Source organism: Patagioenas fasciata, chromosome 23 (assembly GCF_037038585.1).
Source record: "Patagioenas fasciata isolate bPatFas1 chromosome 23, bPatFas1.hap1, whole genome shotgun sequence".
NCBI lineage: Eukaryota > Metazoa > Chordata > Aves > Columbiformes > Columbidae > Patagioenas > Patagioenas fasciata.
Window position 1 is genome coordinate 139,562 of NC_092542.1, and position 15,111 is coordinate 154,672.

Genomic DNA, 15,111 nt, shown 5'->3' on the forward strand with positions numbered 1-15,111 from the left:
CTTAGTCAGACCAACCTGGCCAAAAGCAAGCTCCACGATAAGGCAGGATGCTATTGCATACCCTGGAGCAGCACAATAAGTAAGGCGGCTGTTTTGCAAACAGTCCAACTTACAATTCAATGCCTGAGCTTTATTTTACATTGGGACATTCAGTCGTGCACAAGGGAGTGCCCAGTGCAACACAAATACATAACCCGGGCCTCCACAGGCAACACCACAGGATGCAGACAATGCCCTGGAGAATTCAGCGAGGCTGAATATTCCCCCCAAATGGGCTCTGCGCAAAGTAACGCACAAGTGCCAAGACCTTCCACCCAAAGTTCCAGACACTAACACCCGCCAACCCCTTTTACTGACCTGCAGAAACTCCTGTCACACAACCCTGCCTAGGGCCAGAGACAGCGACAAGCATTCATTTCCCTTCTGCACAACTAGAAGGAAGGGAAAGTACTCCCTTGCAAAACACAAGGACAGGCAACCGATTAACATGTCAGATGTGGCAATGGGAGAAGTCAGCAGAGATAAATGCATCTTCTGTTACCAGTTCTCTTATGAGACAGCAATTCCCCACCCCAACAGCAGGTTTCCTATTAAAAATGCAAGCACCAGTGCTGTTCCCATCAGTGGTCAGATTTGTCCCCACCCAAGGCCGCTTGCCTCCCGCCAGCCAGTCACTACCCTGCCTAGCTGGTAACTTCAGTGTGAGAGGGCTTGTTCTAATTTATATACAAAATAACACAGGAGAAAGTGGGAGTCTGAGGCTAGAACTGCTTGTATGTGGAAGTAAACAAAGTCTTCTGAGAACTCATTGTAACTGAGAAATGTTTTGATGTACAAAAGGAGCCAGCTCCCAAAGTCAACAGTACTTACAGTGCAATGCATGCAATTTAAAAAGCAGTGTCGAAACTACACAGAGACCGGTCTCCAAAATAACTCATTGAAGCTTAACAGCACAGAGAAACCAAACACATCATCTAAAGAAGAGCTCTAACTGCAAAAACCTCAATAGAAATATGCCTCTTAAGAGTACTGCAGTTCAGAATTTCCTAAGTTCTAGACGCAAATACACAGAGTCTTAAAGAACTAAAGTGCTTCCAACTAAAGAGCAGAAAATATCCTTGTTGCCAGGTTTAGAGCCAGCAAACAACACTGTCCTGCCCAGCACCAAAGCCTGTACTCTCAAGGAGCAAACACAGCAGCACGGACGGGCGCGGAGCAGCAGCAGCAGCGGCTTCTCCACAAAAGCAAACCAAGCCCGACGCAACCGCCGCCATGCACCGTACCTGCGCAAGGAGAGCGGCAGCCGGGCGTCCACCTCCCAGCAGCTCTGAAGCAAAGAAGCATCTCCAAAGTCAACCAGGAAGCTCCCCTGGAAATCAGACTCAGCAAAAACCAGGGCTGGGCCCAAGCCTCAGCTTACATGCAGCTCTGGGGGCAGCAGGTGCTGAGAGGGCCCAGGTGAGGCTGGTCAGGCCATGATGGGCACTCAGTGCCCACAGCTGCTGCTCGACCCTGGCAAAACCTGTTTCCAAACTGTCTGAAGGGATGATGGTCACTGCTCAAGGACATTTTCATTTTTAGGAACTAGCAGCAAATTTAGGCCAATGCTTTGAGCGTCCTGAGGTAAAAGCAGTCTGTCTCAAGCATGAGGTGCTGTAATGCACCTGACTTCAAAAGCTCTTATTAAAAATGGCATTACTTCTTTCCACTAAGTCTTGAACAGCAGATAAAAATGCATAATTAAGTAAAATTCAATATGCTACTAGACTGAGAGGACACTCACTCACTGTGGGTCTCATGCCTTTGTAGCCAGGTCAACGCTTGTAATTACTGGATGAAGCATCCTCCCTTGTGTACTTTTACAGCTGTAAGCACTAGTGTGTGGGGCTAGTTTGCATCCGTTATGGTTGTGTTTATCTCCACCTATTTTAAAAGCAATGCCTTTCTCCCTCCAGAAGAGCATCCTCTCTCTGTCGCTCCAAGGGACGTATTCCTGGGTTAGGATTTGCACCTGCTTGCAGCACAGTGCTGTGTGCTTTCCTTGTTCAGAAAGAAACCTGCCAAAGACCTGCAGCAAAACCACACTGCTCACTCTCCGCATGTCCTGTTTTCCTCTGGTTCAGAGCTGCTTCTTCAATTACAAGTTACTTCATTCCAACAGAAAATATTTTTCAGCAACGCAAGTATTCACTGCAGGTGTGAGAATCTATGCCATCTTGTTTATGTGCATAAGTCATATAATACTTCTCAATTCAGCGAAAGAGCTCACTCTCAAATACACATTTAAGCCTACACAACCACCAGAATCAAGAGAAAAACCCCCCACACTATTATTGCGAGACGACACAAGGCATGCAGCAGATACCTACTGACTACCTTCTCAGCAGGAAAACAAACAAGCCCCAAATACTCCAGCAGTCAAGGAACAAAAAGCTAAATTCTAGGTAGAGAAGAGTGGATGCACTCTCATTTTTAGCCAAGTTCTGTGGCAGCAAATAGCCAATGACCGTAGGCTCTAAAGCTAAAGCTTGCCAATACTAACAGGGCACAAAGTTTCTAGTGTTCATGAAACACTGAGCAGAACAGTACCTCATCCTTCAGCAGCAGATTAAGGGGATTTTAGGAAAAGAGATACGTAGCCAGTAGGGATCTTCTTTATGAAATGTGAAATGGAGAAGGAGAGAGGAAAAAAGCATTTAACAACTTGGAAGGTGCTTTTTTTTTTCCTCAAATGAGCAAGTTCCTTCTTAATACTTCCCATAAGAGGAACATTAGCTCAGTCTTTGTTCACACAACTCCCCTGACTTAGAGAGTGAGTTAATGACACCTTAGCGGAAACCGATAACGCGTGTAAATTCAGGTTTGCTGGACACTGGCAATGTAGAAAGTTGAGAACAGGATCAGCTTTATAGAAGGAAACTGTGATGCAAGCAGCATTGCCACATTTCATTAAACAAGTCCCTTTTGCTGAATGCAGTGAAAGAATCTGAAAGTTAACCAGATCCATTAATGGGATCTAAGCTCATTTTATTGAGTGCTTTTCCTATCACTATTTTAGCAGGAGTGGGTAAGCCCAAATGTATGCATTGAAAACCTCATTTATGTAAAAGGAACTCTCAGCCTTACAATAAAAAAGAAAAAAGTATAATCAAATTCCTGGCTGCTTTGTTAATGCTATATGGAAGCTTGGAAATATTTTCCTTCTATTGCTACAAAGCAGCACTACTGCCCAGGAACGCAGAGCTTTTCCTGTATTCTGAATCATGCCCACTTACAAACCAGGTGATTATTCCAGATTCTAGGACAAAGGCTCTTTCCATCATTTGGTTTACATTTGCATGGCAATACCAGTTAGACGTGCAGATTTAATGAACAAACATGTCCAATCTTACATAGATTACAACTTTTTGCATATCTTGAGTATATTTCAAAGCCAGAAAAACATACAGAAGATTTCCTAAACAAATGAGAAGCAGAGCACACAACTAAAGCAGTTCTTCCAGTAGATACTAACAACATAGAGGCAGTTGCAAAGTACCTATGTATTTCATCACCAAAATGCAGTAACTGAGAATGAACTTCCCATTAAAACAAGCAATCATAAAGGCACCTACGCAGCCATTCTCTAAAGCTCAGACTGTACACTCCAGATGTACAGAACCAGCTCTCCAGATGCTGTGACAACTTCGAGTCCACTGAGGTGCCACCTTGTAACCGTGACTGCCGACGGAGCCAGGGAACAGCAGAGCTCTTTGGTAAAAGAAAGGTAGCAAAGACAAAAATTGATCCCAAATTCTTTATCCACATGGGGATACAGCTCCACTACTTCCTCCAGAAACCTGTCCAGTAACTCCTCTAAACTGACCTATGCTGACTTAAGTCAGGTTTGCAGCAAGTTCCGATTTATAGTAAGCAGAAACAAGCACTGCTACTGGTGGTAAGCTACCAAGTCGTTTCCTGCTTTATGCTGATTATTAGCTGCCTAAAAAGCTCAATGGATTTGCAACAGTTTAAGAAGACAAACTGCAATGGTATCTTGGACAACCTGCAAGCTATAGGAATGCTGGGGTGCTTGACCAGGTAAGAATGTTCCCACCCTAAATGTAGTTCCATGTGGTCTCAGAATTTCTAGTGTTACATTAGATTCCTAGCATCTATTTCATAGACTCATAGAATATCCTGAATCAGAGGAGACCCACAGGGATCATCAAGTCCAAGTCCTGACTCTGCACAGGCCAACCTAAAAGTTAAGCCATGTATCTAAGAGCATTGTCCAAATGCTTCTTGAACACCAACAGGCTTGGGGCCCTGACCACTTCTCTAGGGAGCTTGTTCCAGCACCAGACCCCCTTCTTGTTTCAGTTCATACTTCAGACGAACTGTGTGAGATTCTAGACAGAAGTTGTTTTGAACAGTAGGACATTGCCAGCCATAGTGGTTTAAAGGTTTCATAGGTCTGGGTTGGTAGAAAACACACAAAGAAACAACACACAAGCAAGGGTTGCTTCATTTTTATTTACTCAGCAAACATTTTCCAATGCGATTTTTTTAAATGCCATCCACGAGCCAACTAAGATTATCAGATGCTGGATGCTTCTTCGTGATGAAGCTTTTTGCTAACAGGATCTTTTTCCAGAAATAAAGACCATTGGTTTGTTAAGGTACACCAGTTTAGGTAAGTGGAGTTACTGACTTCACCCACAATTAAATTCTCTTTACAACAGCGCATCCTACAGTTATTCTACAGAGGTCAATACTCTACATCCAAAATTGTCCTACTCCCTGTCCCACGCCTGGATTTCATTCTTTCAGTATTAGGGGTGCCTTCACCTGCTCAGCCACTTCCTTCCCCAGCAGTGTTTCAACAATGGCCAACCCAAACTCAAAGCTGGTACCAGGGCCGCGGCTGGTGAGGATGTTCCCATCTTTCTCCACGCGGCTCTCGGAGTAGTGGTAGTGTTCTTGGGGGAACACAACAGAAAGGAGGTCAGTCTTCGGTGCAGGGCCCACAGCTGCTGCAGAGCACTGATCTGCCTACCGCTGTGGCAGCAACTCAGAAGCGGCGGTTCCGCCAGCAGCATCGTGCTGTGCAGCCGGCACCTCGGCCGCCTGCGTGGGCCCTGCCTGCCTGGGGCTCTGCGTCCCTGTCCCTCCAGAACCGACAGCTCATCACTGCCTGCAGTCCTCAGGCAGGAAAATGGCTGCAGGGAGCTCAGGGAGCCAACACACATGGGACGGGAATGTACCCCTGATTCTACAAGCTCATCAAGAACTGCTCGCTGTGCCTGTCAGTTCCCATGAGGTTACTTTTGGAAGTTAGACTGCTTTTGTGTAGCTGTTCACAACTTGCTTTTTTTTCCAAATGTGTGCAGAGGAACCCTGCCATCTCCTGCTCTCCTTCAGACTCGTTAATGTTCACAGAATGACTTCTTAATAGTGCTTCAGCACCACTTCCTTCATGTATGAGGAGGAAGTGTGGGCCCACCAGCTGCTCACAGCACCAAAGCATTACTCATGGGAGAGCAGGAAAGGCGCTGCTGGAGTTTGTGGTTGGAAGAACTGAGGCAAAGAACCAAAAGGGTAAAACATGGCGCAGCCTCAAGGGGACAAGGGAAAAAATGCTCCTAGCATGACACCAGCAGCCTGTTTTGCCCAAGAACGTGAATGTTAATACAGCCCTGTATTTTCAGGTTAAACAGCCTTAGAAGTATAGTTTTAGCATATTCAGATGAATTTTGATTACATTCAGGAAAGCCTTAAGGAAATTCTAAGATATAAAATAAGATACAAAAAACATTTTTTATTTTGCTTTCTTTAGATCAAGCGTTCAGCTAAAAAAAAAAAAAAGATTCTGAGAAGGGTTTAGAAACTCACAAAAGTCATTACATACCTCCATTCATCATTTTATCTTTGGCCAAAGGATGTGTCGTGACTTTGCTTCCAAACCCTACCCCATGTGCCAGAAGGGCAGTAGGACCTGAAAGACACAAGTTTGCACCAGTGAGGAACCTCACACGTTGGAACTGTGTGTCAAGCAGTATTTCAGACAGATCATGGGCTAACTGCTAGGTTTTTTGTTTAACAGCCTTTCTCTTTTATTTTCGTACTTCCTCCTTGGCCTGAATTGAGGAAGGAGTTTATGTCAAGAATTCTTAAGTCATCTGACAGAAATCCTCATGGGAATTCCAAAAGAAACTGAAGACAGGATTTGCCTAATGTGAGTTTCATTTCTGTAGATTTGATTCATTTCAGATATAGTCCAGGAAATAACCTTCTTTGTGTTCAGTTGGAATCAGCTCTAAGAAGCATTATACTTAAATAAATGGACCATCCAGATTATAAGCAAAGGCCTTTATTGGGCAACTGCAAATTTGCAATTGTTCTGCAGATGATACAGTCAGAGAACTAGAAAAGCACCACTGCCAAGGTCAAGAATGTTTACAATTCTGTACACACATCACCTAAGCAAAGAATGAAAGCAAAACCACCTCAGCAACATACCAGAAAACAGAAGTGAAAATACACAAACACACTCTGCCAGATTGTCTCATGCTTGTCACCACTCTCCTCATTCTTAGCTGCAGGATCCTAAGCCAGCCTCTCAGTTCAGATGGGAGTACTGGAAATTGCTCATCTTGCTTTTTTTTACTTACAAATCTTACACAGAAATGAACTGGATACCTAGCTGTGCAGAATGTGTAAGCAGACAACCCTCTCCTCAGAGTAATTCCATCTTCAGCTACCACTCAGATGAGGAAGGGTGAGCCTGTAATTCTATCTTTACAGCACTCCTCCTGAAGCTAAAGGGCAGGAGAAGTCACATAAATTTATAGCAATAATGTTCTGCCAGCACTGTGTCCCCACAGAAAGAACACCAGAATAAGCAAATATTTTGTAAAAAAATCCCAGCACATTACCTTTCAATTTTAAAGACAGTACCACAACTGGTTGGAAAGAACCGGGTACCAAGCAGAACTTGTAAGATAAGCACTTGCAATATTTCAGAGATTGCTATTAAATTTACAAAAAGATCACATGCTGATGGGTGCACGTATGGTACAAATCCTTGCTATTAAATGACAGGAATACAGATTTCTAAGACAGGAAACTGTTTGCATGGCCCTTCGAAATATCCAAATGCTTTAAAAAGCAAGATGTCCTATTAACCCACCCGCACATATAGCAGCAATCAGGCCTTTTCTGCTTTCCTGGTCCTTCAAAATGTCTTTGACAGCAGCAGACTGTATAAAGAAACCAGATCACAAGTCATTGTTTGCAGTTGATTGTTTGAAGCACAGCTGAAACATTTTCCACAGAAAATTCATAAACAAGTTTTACAAAGAAAACCAACTGACAACTCTCCATCCTGCCTCAAGACCGACAGCAACGAGAACACTCAAGAAAGAGAAAAACTGAAATCAATAAATACTTGTCTCACAACAAAATTCGCAATTAGCAATTAGTTTACTGATTCATTCAGAAAATAATTTTCAGATGCTGAACTGAATCTGTAGGATTACTAAGCAAGTGTAGACCACCCACTACTCATGAGGATGCCCATGAACCTTTATGACACCAGAACTTTACCTCTGACAAGTTTTGGGCTCCAAGGTTACCCCCAGGCAGGACCACGACATCGTAAGGCCCCTAAACAAACAAAAGACAAAACTGCTCTGTAGAACAGAGGCTGGTACGTACATTACCCCGTTTTAAAGCCACTACAGCTGAATCAAGCGAGAAGCAATGGGATCTACCTTTTCTTCCACTGAACAACACTTTCGACTTGGAGAACCAGTTGCAATTATGGAACTCCAGGAGTAGCCTATTATTGATGAAGTCTGCTACAGAACTAACTTTTAAGCCTAGTGCATTTGAGAGCGTCAGCACGCAAATGGCAGCTCTTGCACTGTAAGGACAAGTGCTTTTGCCCCAGCCTTGCTGTACAGAATTGGTCAGCTTCCCATCGGAACTTTTCAGTTGTTTCAAATCACAGTATTTTGTGGGACCGACTAACATGCGAAATAAAGCTCTAGGCTTGATGCTTTGCAAAAACAAATACCTCTGCAGAATTAAGAAATCTGTCTGATCTTAGCATGCTGTGAAGCAGGACAACACCAAAGAGGAGCACTGTGGGATGTGCAGTTCTGTGATTCCTGCAGCATAGAGCCAACATAACACGCGACATATTTCTAAAGGGAATGCATAACCTTTCCAGATTCATCTCTGAAGCCGTGAGAAAGGCTATGTTGGCTGCTATGTCAGACCGGGGTGAAGACCAACCTCTTTTCTGGCATCTTCAAGACTGGCATCAGGACAAATGAAGACATCTCGGCTACACTGCACTGGTTCTTTTCCTGTTAGGCCTGCAACAGTCACCTTGATCTGACAGAAGAATACATGGAGCATTACAGCCCAAGAATTTAGGGTATTTTTCTTACACATTGGTTCTTAAGTAGTACACAGAACAAGCAAAGCACCACTGAAAGCTGTCAAGAATGGGGCAACACTTAAGCTCCCCCAAACCATGAGTAAACCCAAACACACAAGGTAAGCAGCAATATTCACCTAGAGATTAACAAATACCTCTAATAGTTCAACTTTTCAAACAGGACATTTAGAGAATACCTGATTCCACAGGTTTTAAACAAAACAATACAACACAACCCAGGAGAGCCAGACTAAGTGGATCAGATAATGAATTACAGTATCTCTGAAGGCTCAAGCCATTTTCAAACACACTTATGGTGTGTTCCATTTTCTCCTTTGACTTTTAGATGCTTGGTCATAATATCATAGATGTTTTCTGACAGGGTAGGATTTACTTGAAACATCTGCACCAGTCCACGTTAGGCTCGTATTTTACAAGTTTATCTTTTGCACAAATGTCTGTTGTCGTGCATCCTTATTTGGAGCACAGCACAGATATTTGCTAACCAGCAAGAAGCCACAAGTAAATTTTCAGACTAAACCTTGAACTCCTAGCAATGAACTTGGAGCAAAGTTTGTCCCCTTCACCAAGCACTCACAAATAGACTTTTTGTTGTCTGCATACTCACCCCAGCTCTTCTCATAACATCGGTGGGGATTACAGTTTCCATTTCCTCGGCACCTTTTGCTAGAATCACCAATGCTCTTTTCGAGGCCATGCCTTACGGGTTTGCTCTCGGGTGAGACAATTGTGAGGGGAGGAGCTAAGGAGAGTAGAAAGAGACAAGGTGGTTAGAAGACAAATTCCCTAGTACAAACCCTTCCTAATAGTGAAGTTTAAAAGTGAGAAATTTACATTTGCTTTCACTTAAGCCACCTCAAAATAGTTCCCTAGCTTTAATCAATATTCACAGCAATCTCATTTCATTAAACAGCTTTTTACAAAGAATGTGTTCTGATATTAAGGGATAAAGACATTTGTGCAGTGGGAGGCACAGCACATCATCACCAGAACAAGAAGCAGCTGGGCCTGATCAAGACTTCACACGATTTGAGTCTGCCAGAGAGAAGGGTTCAAGGTGGGTGGCAGAGCTGATTTCAATTTGCATGCCCTCACATGTACCCAGCCTACTGACTCCTACCAGGTCAGTGTTTATAAAAAGGGCTTGCAGGAGCTTTGACCTCATGTCTGGTATTTAGTTTCCACACAGCATGCTTTGTGAAGTTTCCTGTGACTTATAATGACCCAACCAGTGCCCCTGCAAAAAAAAAGCAATAGATTTTCTGCGTATTGCACAATTGTGTGTGGGAGAAACGTGTGTGCACATGTGTGATGGGGGAGCAGACCACAGAATTTAGAAAATGGAACAAACCAGGCTTAAGACTTTTTTTTTTTTAGCTCCTAAATTCAAGTTGAAGTGAATGGCCAAATTTCTATGTGACTGTAAAGTAACTTTAACTACATCACATAAAATACACACTAACTCATACTGGTCTGACAGAAGTCTGTGAAATCATCCTTGGCATGAGAAGGCATTTCATCCACTCTGTAAGACAGGGATTTTTTCCTGTGTAGGGACTTTCCATTCAGAAATTCATGTAGCATCTGGGGGCTCTTCTTAAAATGAGATCCACATTTAGTTGCCTATATGAAGGAAAACCATCCCCTTATCCTGCTTCATCTGTTTTCAGGTTTGCTCCCTACTTTTAGCCTCATTTAGCAAGACGCTATTCCAGAATACAGTAATATACAGTAGAACATCCTGCAGCATGCAGAACCAGCCAAAGCAGACTAATTCCATGTGTCAAATCCTGCTTTTAGGGCAGCTTTATGTACTGTCAAATGCAAGGCCAACTGATCAAGTACGCTCAAATCAGCAATGACTTCAGGATAACCTAGAGCTTCTTAAAAATTCATCTTGAAGGTAGATATTGATTCTGCAAAAATAATTTTCATATGGATTTCAATAAGTAGCAACAGACTACCTGAATAGCCACAACGCAAAAATACTGCATTTGCTTTTATCGTAGAAAAACACTCTAGATCATAGTGTGTAACTCTCTCTTTCATTAGTTCTTTAGACACAAATAGGCACCTGATCCTGAAAGCTCTTCTCTTTGTCCTAATGTAGCAAAATACAGCTTCACCCTCCTGTCCTTAAGCATTTACCAAAATACATGGACAAATTCCTGAGTGTTGGCTCTGCTGTGTATGCGGGTGCGTATGGAAGTAGCTGTCACGCTGTAAATACCACGGGGGCAAGGCTGTTTTCTGAGAAGGCAGAACCAAGTCACACAGAGGTAACAGCCACTTCACTCAACAAGCTATCTGTGCAGAGCCTATGCAAATCCGTTTGCATCTCAGCCCAGCATACACATAGGCTGCCCTGAACCGCTGTGATAAACCAATTTCCCTAGGTGGTACGTGAGTGTTTCTCGAGAGGGTGACTTGTGGCAGGCAGCTGATCAGAACTCTAAGGTTTCTGACTTTAAAAACCCCACACCCCCCGACGTCCCGACCAAGCAGCGAACTACCAGCGACAATGGAAGTGTTACGGGTCACCAGCTCAGCCCGGCTGGAGGAAAGGCCACATTCATCCATCTATTTTAGGACACAGCGCCATTCCACGCAGCCAGGATTTCAGCAGACCACGAAGAACGGCACGGGGCGAGGCGGCCGAGCCTGCAGCCGCCCGGAGCGCCGAGGAGGGCGCATCGGTCCCCCGAGGGCAGGCGCGCGGCCTGAGCGGCCTTCCCGCCCCGCCCGCGGCCGAGCCCCTGCGGCGGCTGCCGAAGCCGCGCAGCCCCGCCCGGCAGCCCCGCCAAACTCACGCCCTCTACAAGCGCCGGCTCGGCCCCGGCCACCACCCTCCCCCCCGGGCAGCTCCTCCGGCCAGAGCCAGGTACGACGCAGCGCGGCCAACACGACCGACGGCGACGACGACGACTCACCTCAGCCGAGGCGCGGGTGACTCTGGGTGGCCCCGCCTATCCCGCCGCGCTGCAGCCACAGCCACCGCCCCCTCAGCACCGCGTCCCGCCCGCCCCCGCCGCCTCCGCCCCCTCAGCCTGCGGCTCGCCCGCCCCCCTCAGCACGCCGGCCTGCGGCCCGGCCGCTCTCGCCCGTCCCCCGGCCCGGGGGTCTCAGGGGGCCCCGCCGTGACCCAGCGACCACCGCCCGCGGCCACGCGCCTGTACAGAAGCAACGGCGATTGGCTGCGAGGAGCCGCAGGGGGTGGGGCTTCCCGGCGGGACACTTGGGCAGCGCGTGGCCGCTTCCCGCGCACCTGCTCCGGTCACCCCGGCCCGCTCCGCGCGGGCCCCGCGCTGCGGGGTTCACCGCTTCCCAAGGCGGTCTCGGTCGCGGTATCTCCGCGCACGGCGGAGGCGCTCCCAGACATGTCGGTGCGGCCTGACCCCCGCTGCCTCCGCGGGCCGCACCTCTCCCGCCACCCGGACTCTCCCCTCACCTTCGGGGGCGCGACCGGGGAGCGGCCCCGCTTCCCGCACGGGCCAAGCCGCGGTGCCCTGCGGGGATTCCGCGCGGGACTCACCGGGGAGCCCCGGGGGCAGCGGCGGCCGCTGCTGGGCAACGCTGACAGGGCTGCAGGCGCTGCCCGGCAGAGCTGGGGGTCGCGCCGGGGGGGCCGGAAAGTCCCGTGGGGCCGGAGTTTCCCCACCGCCCCCGGCTGACGCACCAGCTCCTCCGGGGGCGGCCCCTAAGGGTCGGCGCCTGCCGCCCCGCGCGCACTCCGGCACCGAGCCCATGGGAGCAGCGGCAGCGCGGGCCGCCCGGGCGCTTCTGCCGGCGGCTCTGCTGGCGCTGGCGCTGAGCCCGGGGCCCGAGGCCGCCCCGCCGTGCGGCGCCGGCTGCCCCGCGGGTGAGCGCCGCGCCGGGCCGGGGGACACCGGGCGCGGCCCCGCGGCAGCGCGGCCCCGCGGCAGCCACCTCTGTCTCGGCCCGCAGGTACCTTCGTGCTGGGCGCGGGCTGCGGGCAATGCCGGCGCTGCCCGCCCGACACCTTCTCCAGGGCGGCCGGACTCCGCGGCTGCACGCTCTGCCGCAAGTGCGAAGGTACAGGTGGCGACTTTGGGCCCCTTGTTCCCCCGCCCGGGGTGAAACATGGAGCGTGAGTCTGTTACGGCGCCGCGAGTGGAAGCGGCGCTGGCAGAACAACGCGGCGCGGCTGCGGGGCTGCTGGCTGAAGCCACCAGCCTGACTTGTGTACGAGCAAAGGTCCGGAGCCTTTGCTGCGCTGCGTCCGGCGTGCTGAGCATGCACCTAAACTGCGACTCGTTTCCACTTTCTAGGAAGATTCAGGTATTTGAAAGAGTGTTCCTCCACAAGCGACGCAGAGTGCACGTGTAAGGAGGGGTATCGCTGCAGCGGGGACAGCTGTTCCCGCTGTGACCGGAGCTGCAGCGTGGGTCAAGAGAACACCAAGAGCGGTAAGGTTCCCTTTCCACGCCAGTTTAAACCTCTTGTGCTCACCATACCAAGTGCACCCCTGCATCTTGCACAGCGAGAAAACAACGGGAGTAAGGAGACGGCAAGATAAAAGCTGCCACTGCTGCTGAACGGTTTGAATTGTGTGTGGAGCGAGCCAAACTCGGAGCCCTACTGCAGCTCAGCCGTGCACCAGTTAGGTTGCTCTGCATGACAGCTCTTTTGTCACTAGCCTGTGAAAAACCGAGCTGGGAACTCTGGAGTTAGAGATGATGTGTGGCACCTCATGCCAAATTAACTCAATTCTGTAGCTGACACCTGTACTGGGACATAGCTCACAGGGAAAGACTTGCCTTGCACATTCATAGAATTACTATTTCGTAAGATGCTCTGAGTATGCAACACATCACTGTACAAGCAGGCAAGAATAATGTTTCAAATGTTGCTTTAAATGCTCATCTTGTACAAATTTACCTGCCCTTGTCTGTCGAAGGTTGCCAGACTTGCCGCTATGGAACTTTTAATGATCAGCCTAATGGCTCCTGTAAAAACTGGACAAAGTAAGTAATCTAAAAATAAATGCTACAGTTATTGCACCTGGCTGGATTTTTTTCCCATGGTTTTTGTTCTGTTCTGTTTTTCTGTGTTGCTTTAAAATGTCTTTCAGGTGCTCTGCAAACCAGATCCTGGAGCCTGGAACCACAGCAAAAGATGTCATTTGCAAACATGCTTCAGATAATCCCCCTTTAATCACTACTCCACCTACCACATCTCCTGCAATTCCACTTTCTATCACTGTGCCAGGTAAGTGGTTGTGTAGTACTGCTTATAGTGTGAAAGAATTATGACCTACTTGGAAACACACTATAGCTCATTCACTTACCATTTATTTAAAGCAAGAGTGCTTTCTTCTGTCCATTTCCAGTGTTGCAGACTTACCCAGAAGCAGAGCTTGAGACAAAGTTGTCACCTAATTTGAGGGCAGTAGAATTGTGCTCTGTAACACTGCTTAGAGAATGCTGTTTGTTTCCTAGGGGAGGACCTCCAGACGGATGTTGCCAGGATTTCTCTCACTGTAGCCGGGGTGCTGTGCATAGCGTTTCTGCTGCCTTCATGCATATGCCTCATTATCTGGCAGAAAAAGAAACTACATGATGTCTTCAAGAAAAGTAAGATAGCTAGACTCTCTATCTTTTTGAAACTAGACAGAAAGCAGGAATCTGGTTTTTTTAAGTATCTTTCAAAGATAGTCGCAGACAACTTCATTTTTTGGCCTTGTATGTCAGAAAACAAACAAACAAAACCACCAAAAAACAACTGAAAGGGAAAGAGTTTGGGAATTTCTGTTGCAGGAAGCAATAAGGGGGAATTGCAACCAACACAGTTGGGATTTTTTTGTTCCTTTGGGGTTTTCTCTCTCTCTCTTCCTCTCCCCTTTCCTAGAGACAAGGGCTTGATCTCCTAGTGCAACTCTGAATACAGGAGACAGTTGCTCCAAAAACCTAACAACTCCATGCCGGTCTTCCTTCCTGTGACAAAGGAAGCACTGGCAGCCGCTGCTGCATTAGGGAAAACCAAGCACGATAAATCAGTTTCATCAGATGTACATGCCGTAGGGGAAAAATTTCAGAATACTGAATTATTTGGAAGAATTTTTCCTGCCAACTTCCCGCACTTGTGCCCGAGGAAGTGTGAAATAAGATGGCTGAATAAATGCAACAAAAAGTGAACATTTGATCTTTTTCTTCAGTGCACACCATACCTGAACAGTCAATTCAGGAGGATGATGCCTGCAGCTGCCGCTTTCCTGAGGAGGAACAAGGTGAATATCAGGACCATGGCAAATCCACAGAATTCAGAGATCTTCTGGAGAACCAGCAATTGGACTGTCCAGATCACCCACATCTGAATTCTCTTTTGGAACACAGGACAAGAACCTGTTTACATAAATAGAGAGGGTGTCAAAATCTATGAATTTCAGAGCGCTAAACAGCCCAGCCACTGAGGAAAACGTGTATGTTTTAAATCTCTTTTAAAAATAAAAATAAATTAATAAAATACCTAGTTTGCCGACTTTCTTCTTCTAGGACTAAGAATCATATTGCTAAGAAGTACTTGATCTACATATAGAAAGTAGTACTGCACTTAAAAGCAGTAATAGAAGGGCAGGATGGATTTCTGGTCCCCCTTGTAAATGGCACCTCAGCTATATTTCCATGCAGACTGAAAACATTTGA

The 15,111-nt window shown here is 47.2% G+C and overlaps 2 protein-coding genes across 3 annotated transcripts; one reads left to right on the top strand and one right to left on the bottom strand.

Annotated features, from left to right (window-relative positions):
• Positions 1-4,496: 4,496 nt before the first annotated feature.
• PARK7 (Parkinsonism associated deglycase) lies at positions 4,497-11,486 on the bottom strand. Of its 2 annotated transcripts, none has more exons than XM_065855223.2 (7): positions 11,380-11,486; positions 9,057-9,191; positions 8,281-8,382; positions 7,588-7,647; positions 7,172-7,241; positions 5,891-5,977; positions 4,497-4,961 (listed from the first exon to the last, which is right to left on the bottom strand). In XM_065855223.2, the coding sequence occupies exons 2-7, from the start codon at positions 9,144-9,146 to the stop codon at positions 4,801-4,803; spliced, it is 570 nt and encodes a 189-aa protein (XP_065711295.1). In that variant the 5' UTR covers positions 9,147-9,191; positions 11,380-11,486; the 3' UTR covers positions 4,497-4,800. The 2 variants fall into 2 exon arrangements, with proteins under 2 accessions (XP_065711295.1, XP_065711296.1); XM_065855224.2 differs by lacking the exon at positions 11,380-11,486 and adding an exon at positions 11,260-11,356.
• A 592-nt stretch (positions 11,487-12,078) lies between these two features.
• Positions 12,079-14,934, top strand: TNFRSF9 (TNF receptor superfamily member 9). Its single transcript, XM_065855222.2, has 7 exons — positions 12,079-12,308; positions 12,395-12,502; positions 12,739-12,876; positions 13,368-13,434; positions 13,542-13,678; positions 13,909-14,043; positions 14,625-14,934. Exons 1-7 carry the CDS (start codon positions 12,194-12,196, stop codon positions 14,825-14,827), a joined length of 903 nt encoding a protein of 300 aa, XP_065711294.1. The 5' UTR covers positions 12,079-12,193; the 3' UTR covers positions 14,828-14,934.
• Positions 14,935-15,111: the final 177 nt, after the last annotated feature.

Bases quoted from the DNA above. Each gene is read 5' to 3' on its own strand.
- TNFRSF9 (XM_065855222.2), top strand. From the start codon at position 12,194: ATGGGAGCAGCGGCAGCGCGGGCCGCCCGGGCGCTTCTGCCGGCGGCT. The intron at 12,309-12,394 runs GTGAGCGCCGCG...CTCGGCCCGCAG, and splicing joins CGGCGCCGGCTGCCCCGCGG to GTACCTTCGTGCTGGGCGCG. The intron at 12,877-13,367 runs GTAAGGTTCCCT...TGTCTGTCGAAG, and splicing joins TCAAGAGAACACCAAGAGCG to GTTGCCAGACTTGCCGCTAT.
- PARK7 (XM_065855223.2), bottom strand. From the start codon at position 9,146: ATGGCCTCGAAAAGAGCATTGGTGATTCTAGCAAAAGGTGCCGAGGAA. The intron at 5,978-7,171 runs GTGGGTTAATAG...TGTGTCTTTCAG, and splicing joins GATTGCTGCTATATGTGCGG to GTCCTACTGCCCTTCTGGCA. The intron at 4,962-5,890 runs GTATGTAATGAC...TGTTCCCCCAAG, and splicing joins AGATAAAATGATGAATGGAG to AACACTACCACTACTCCGAG.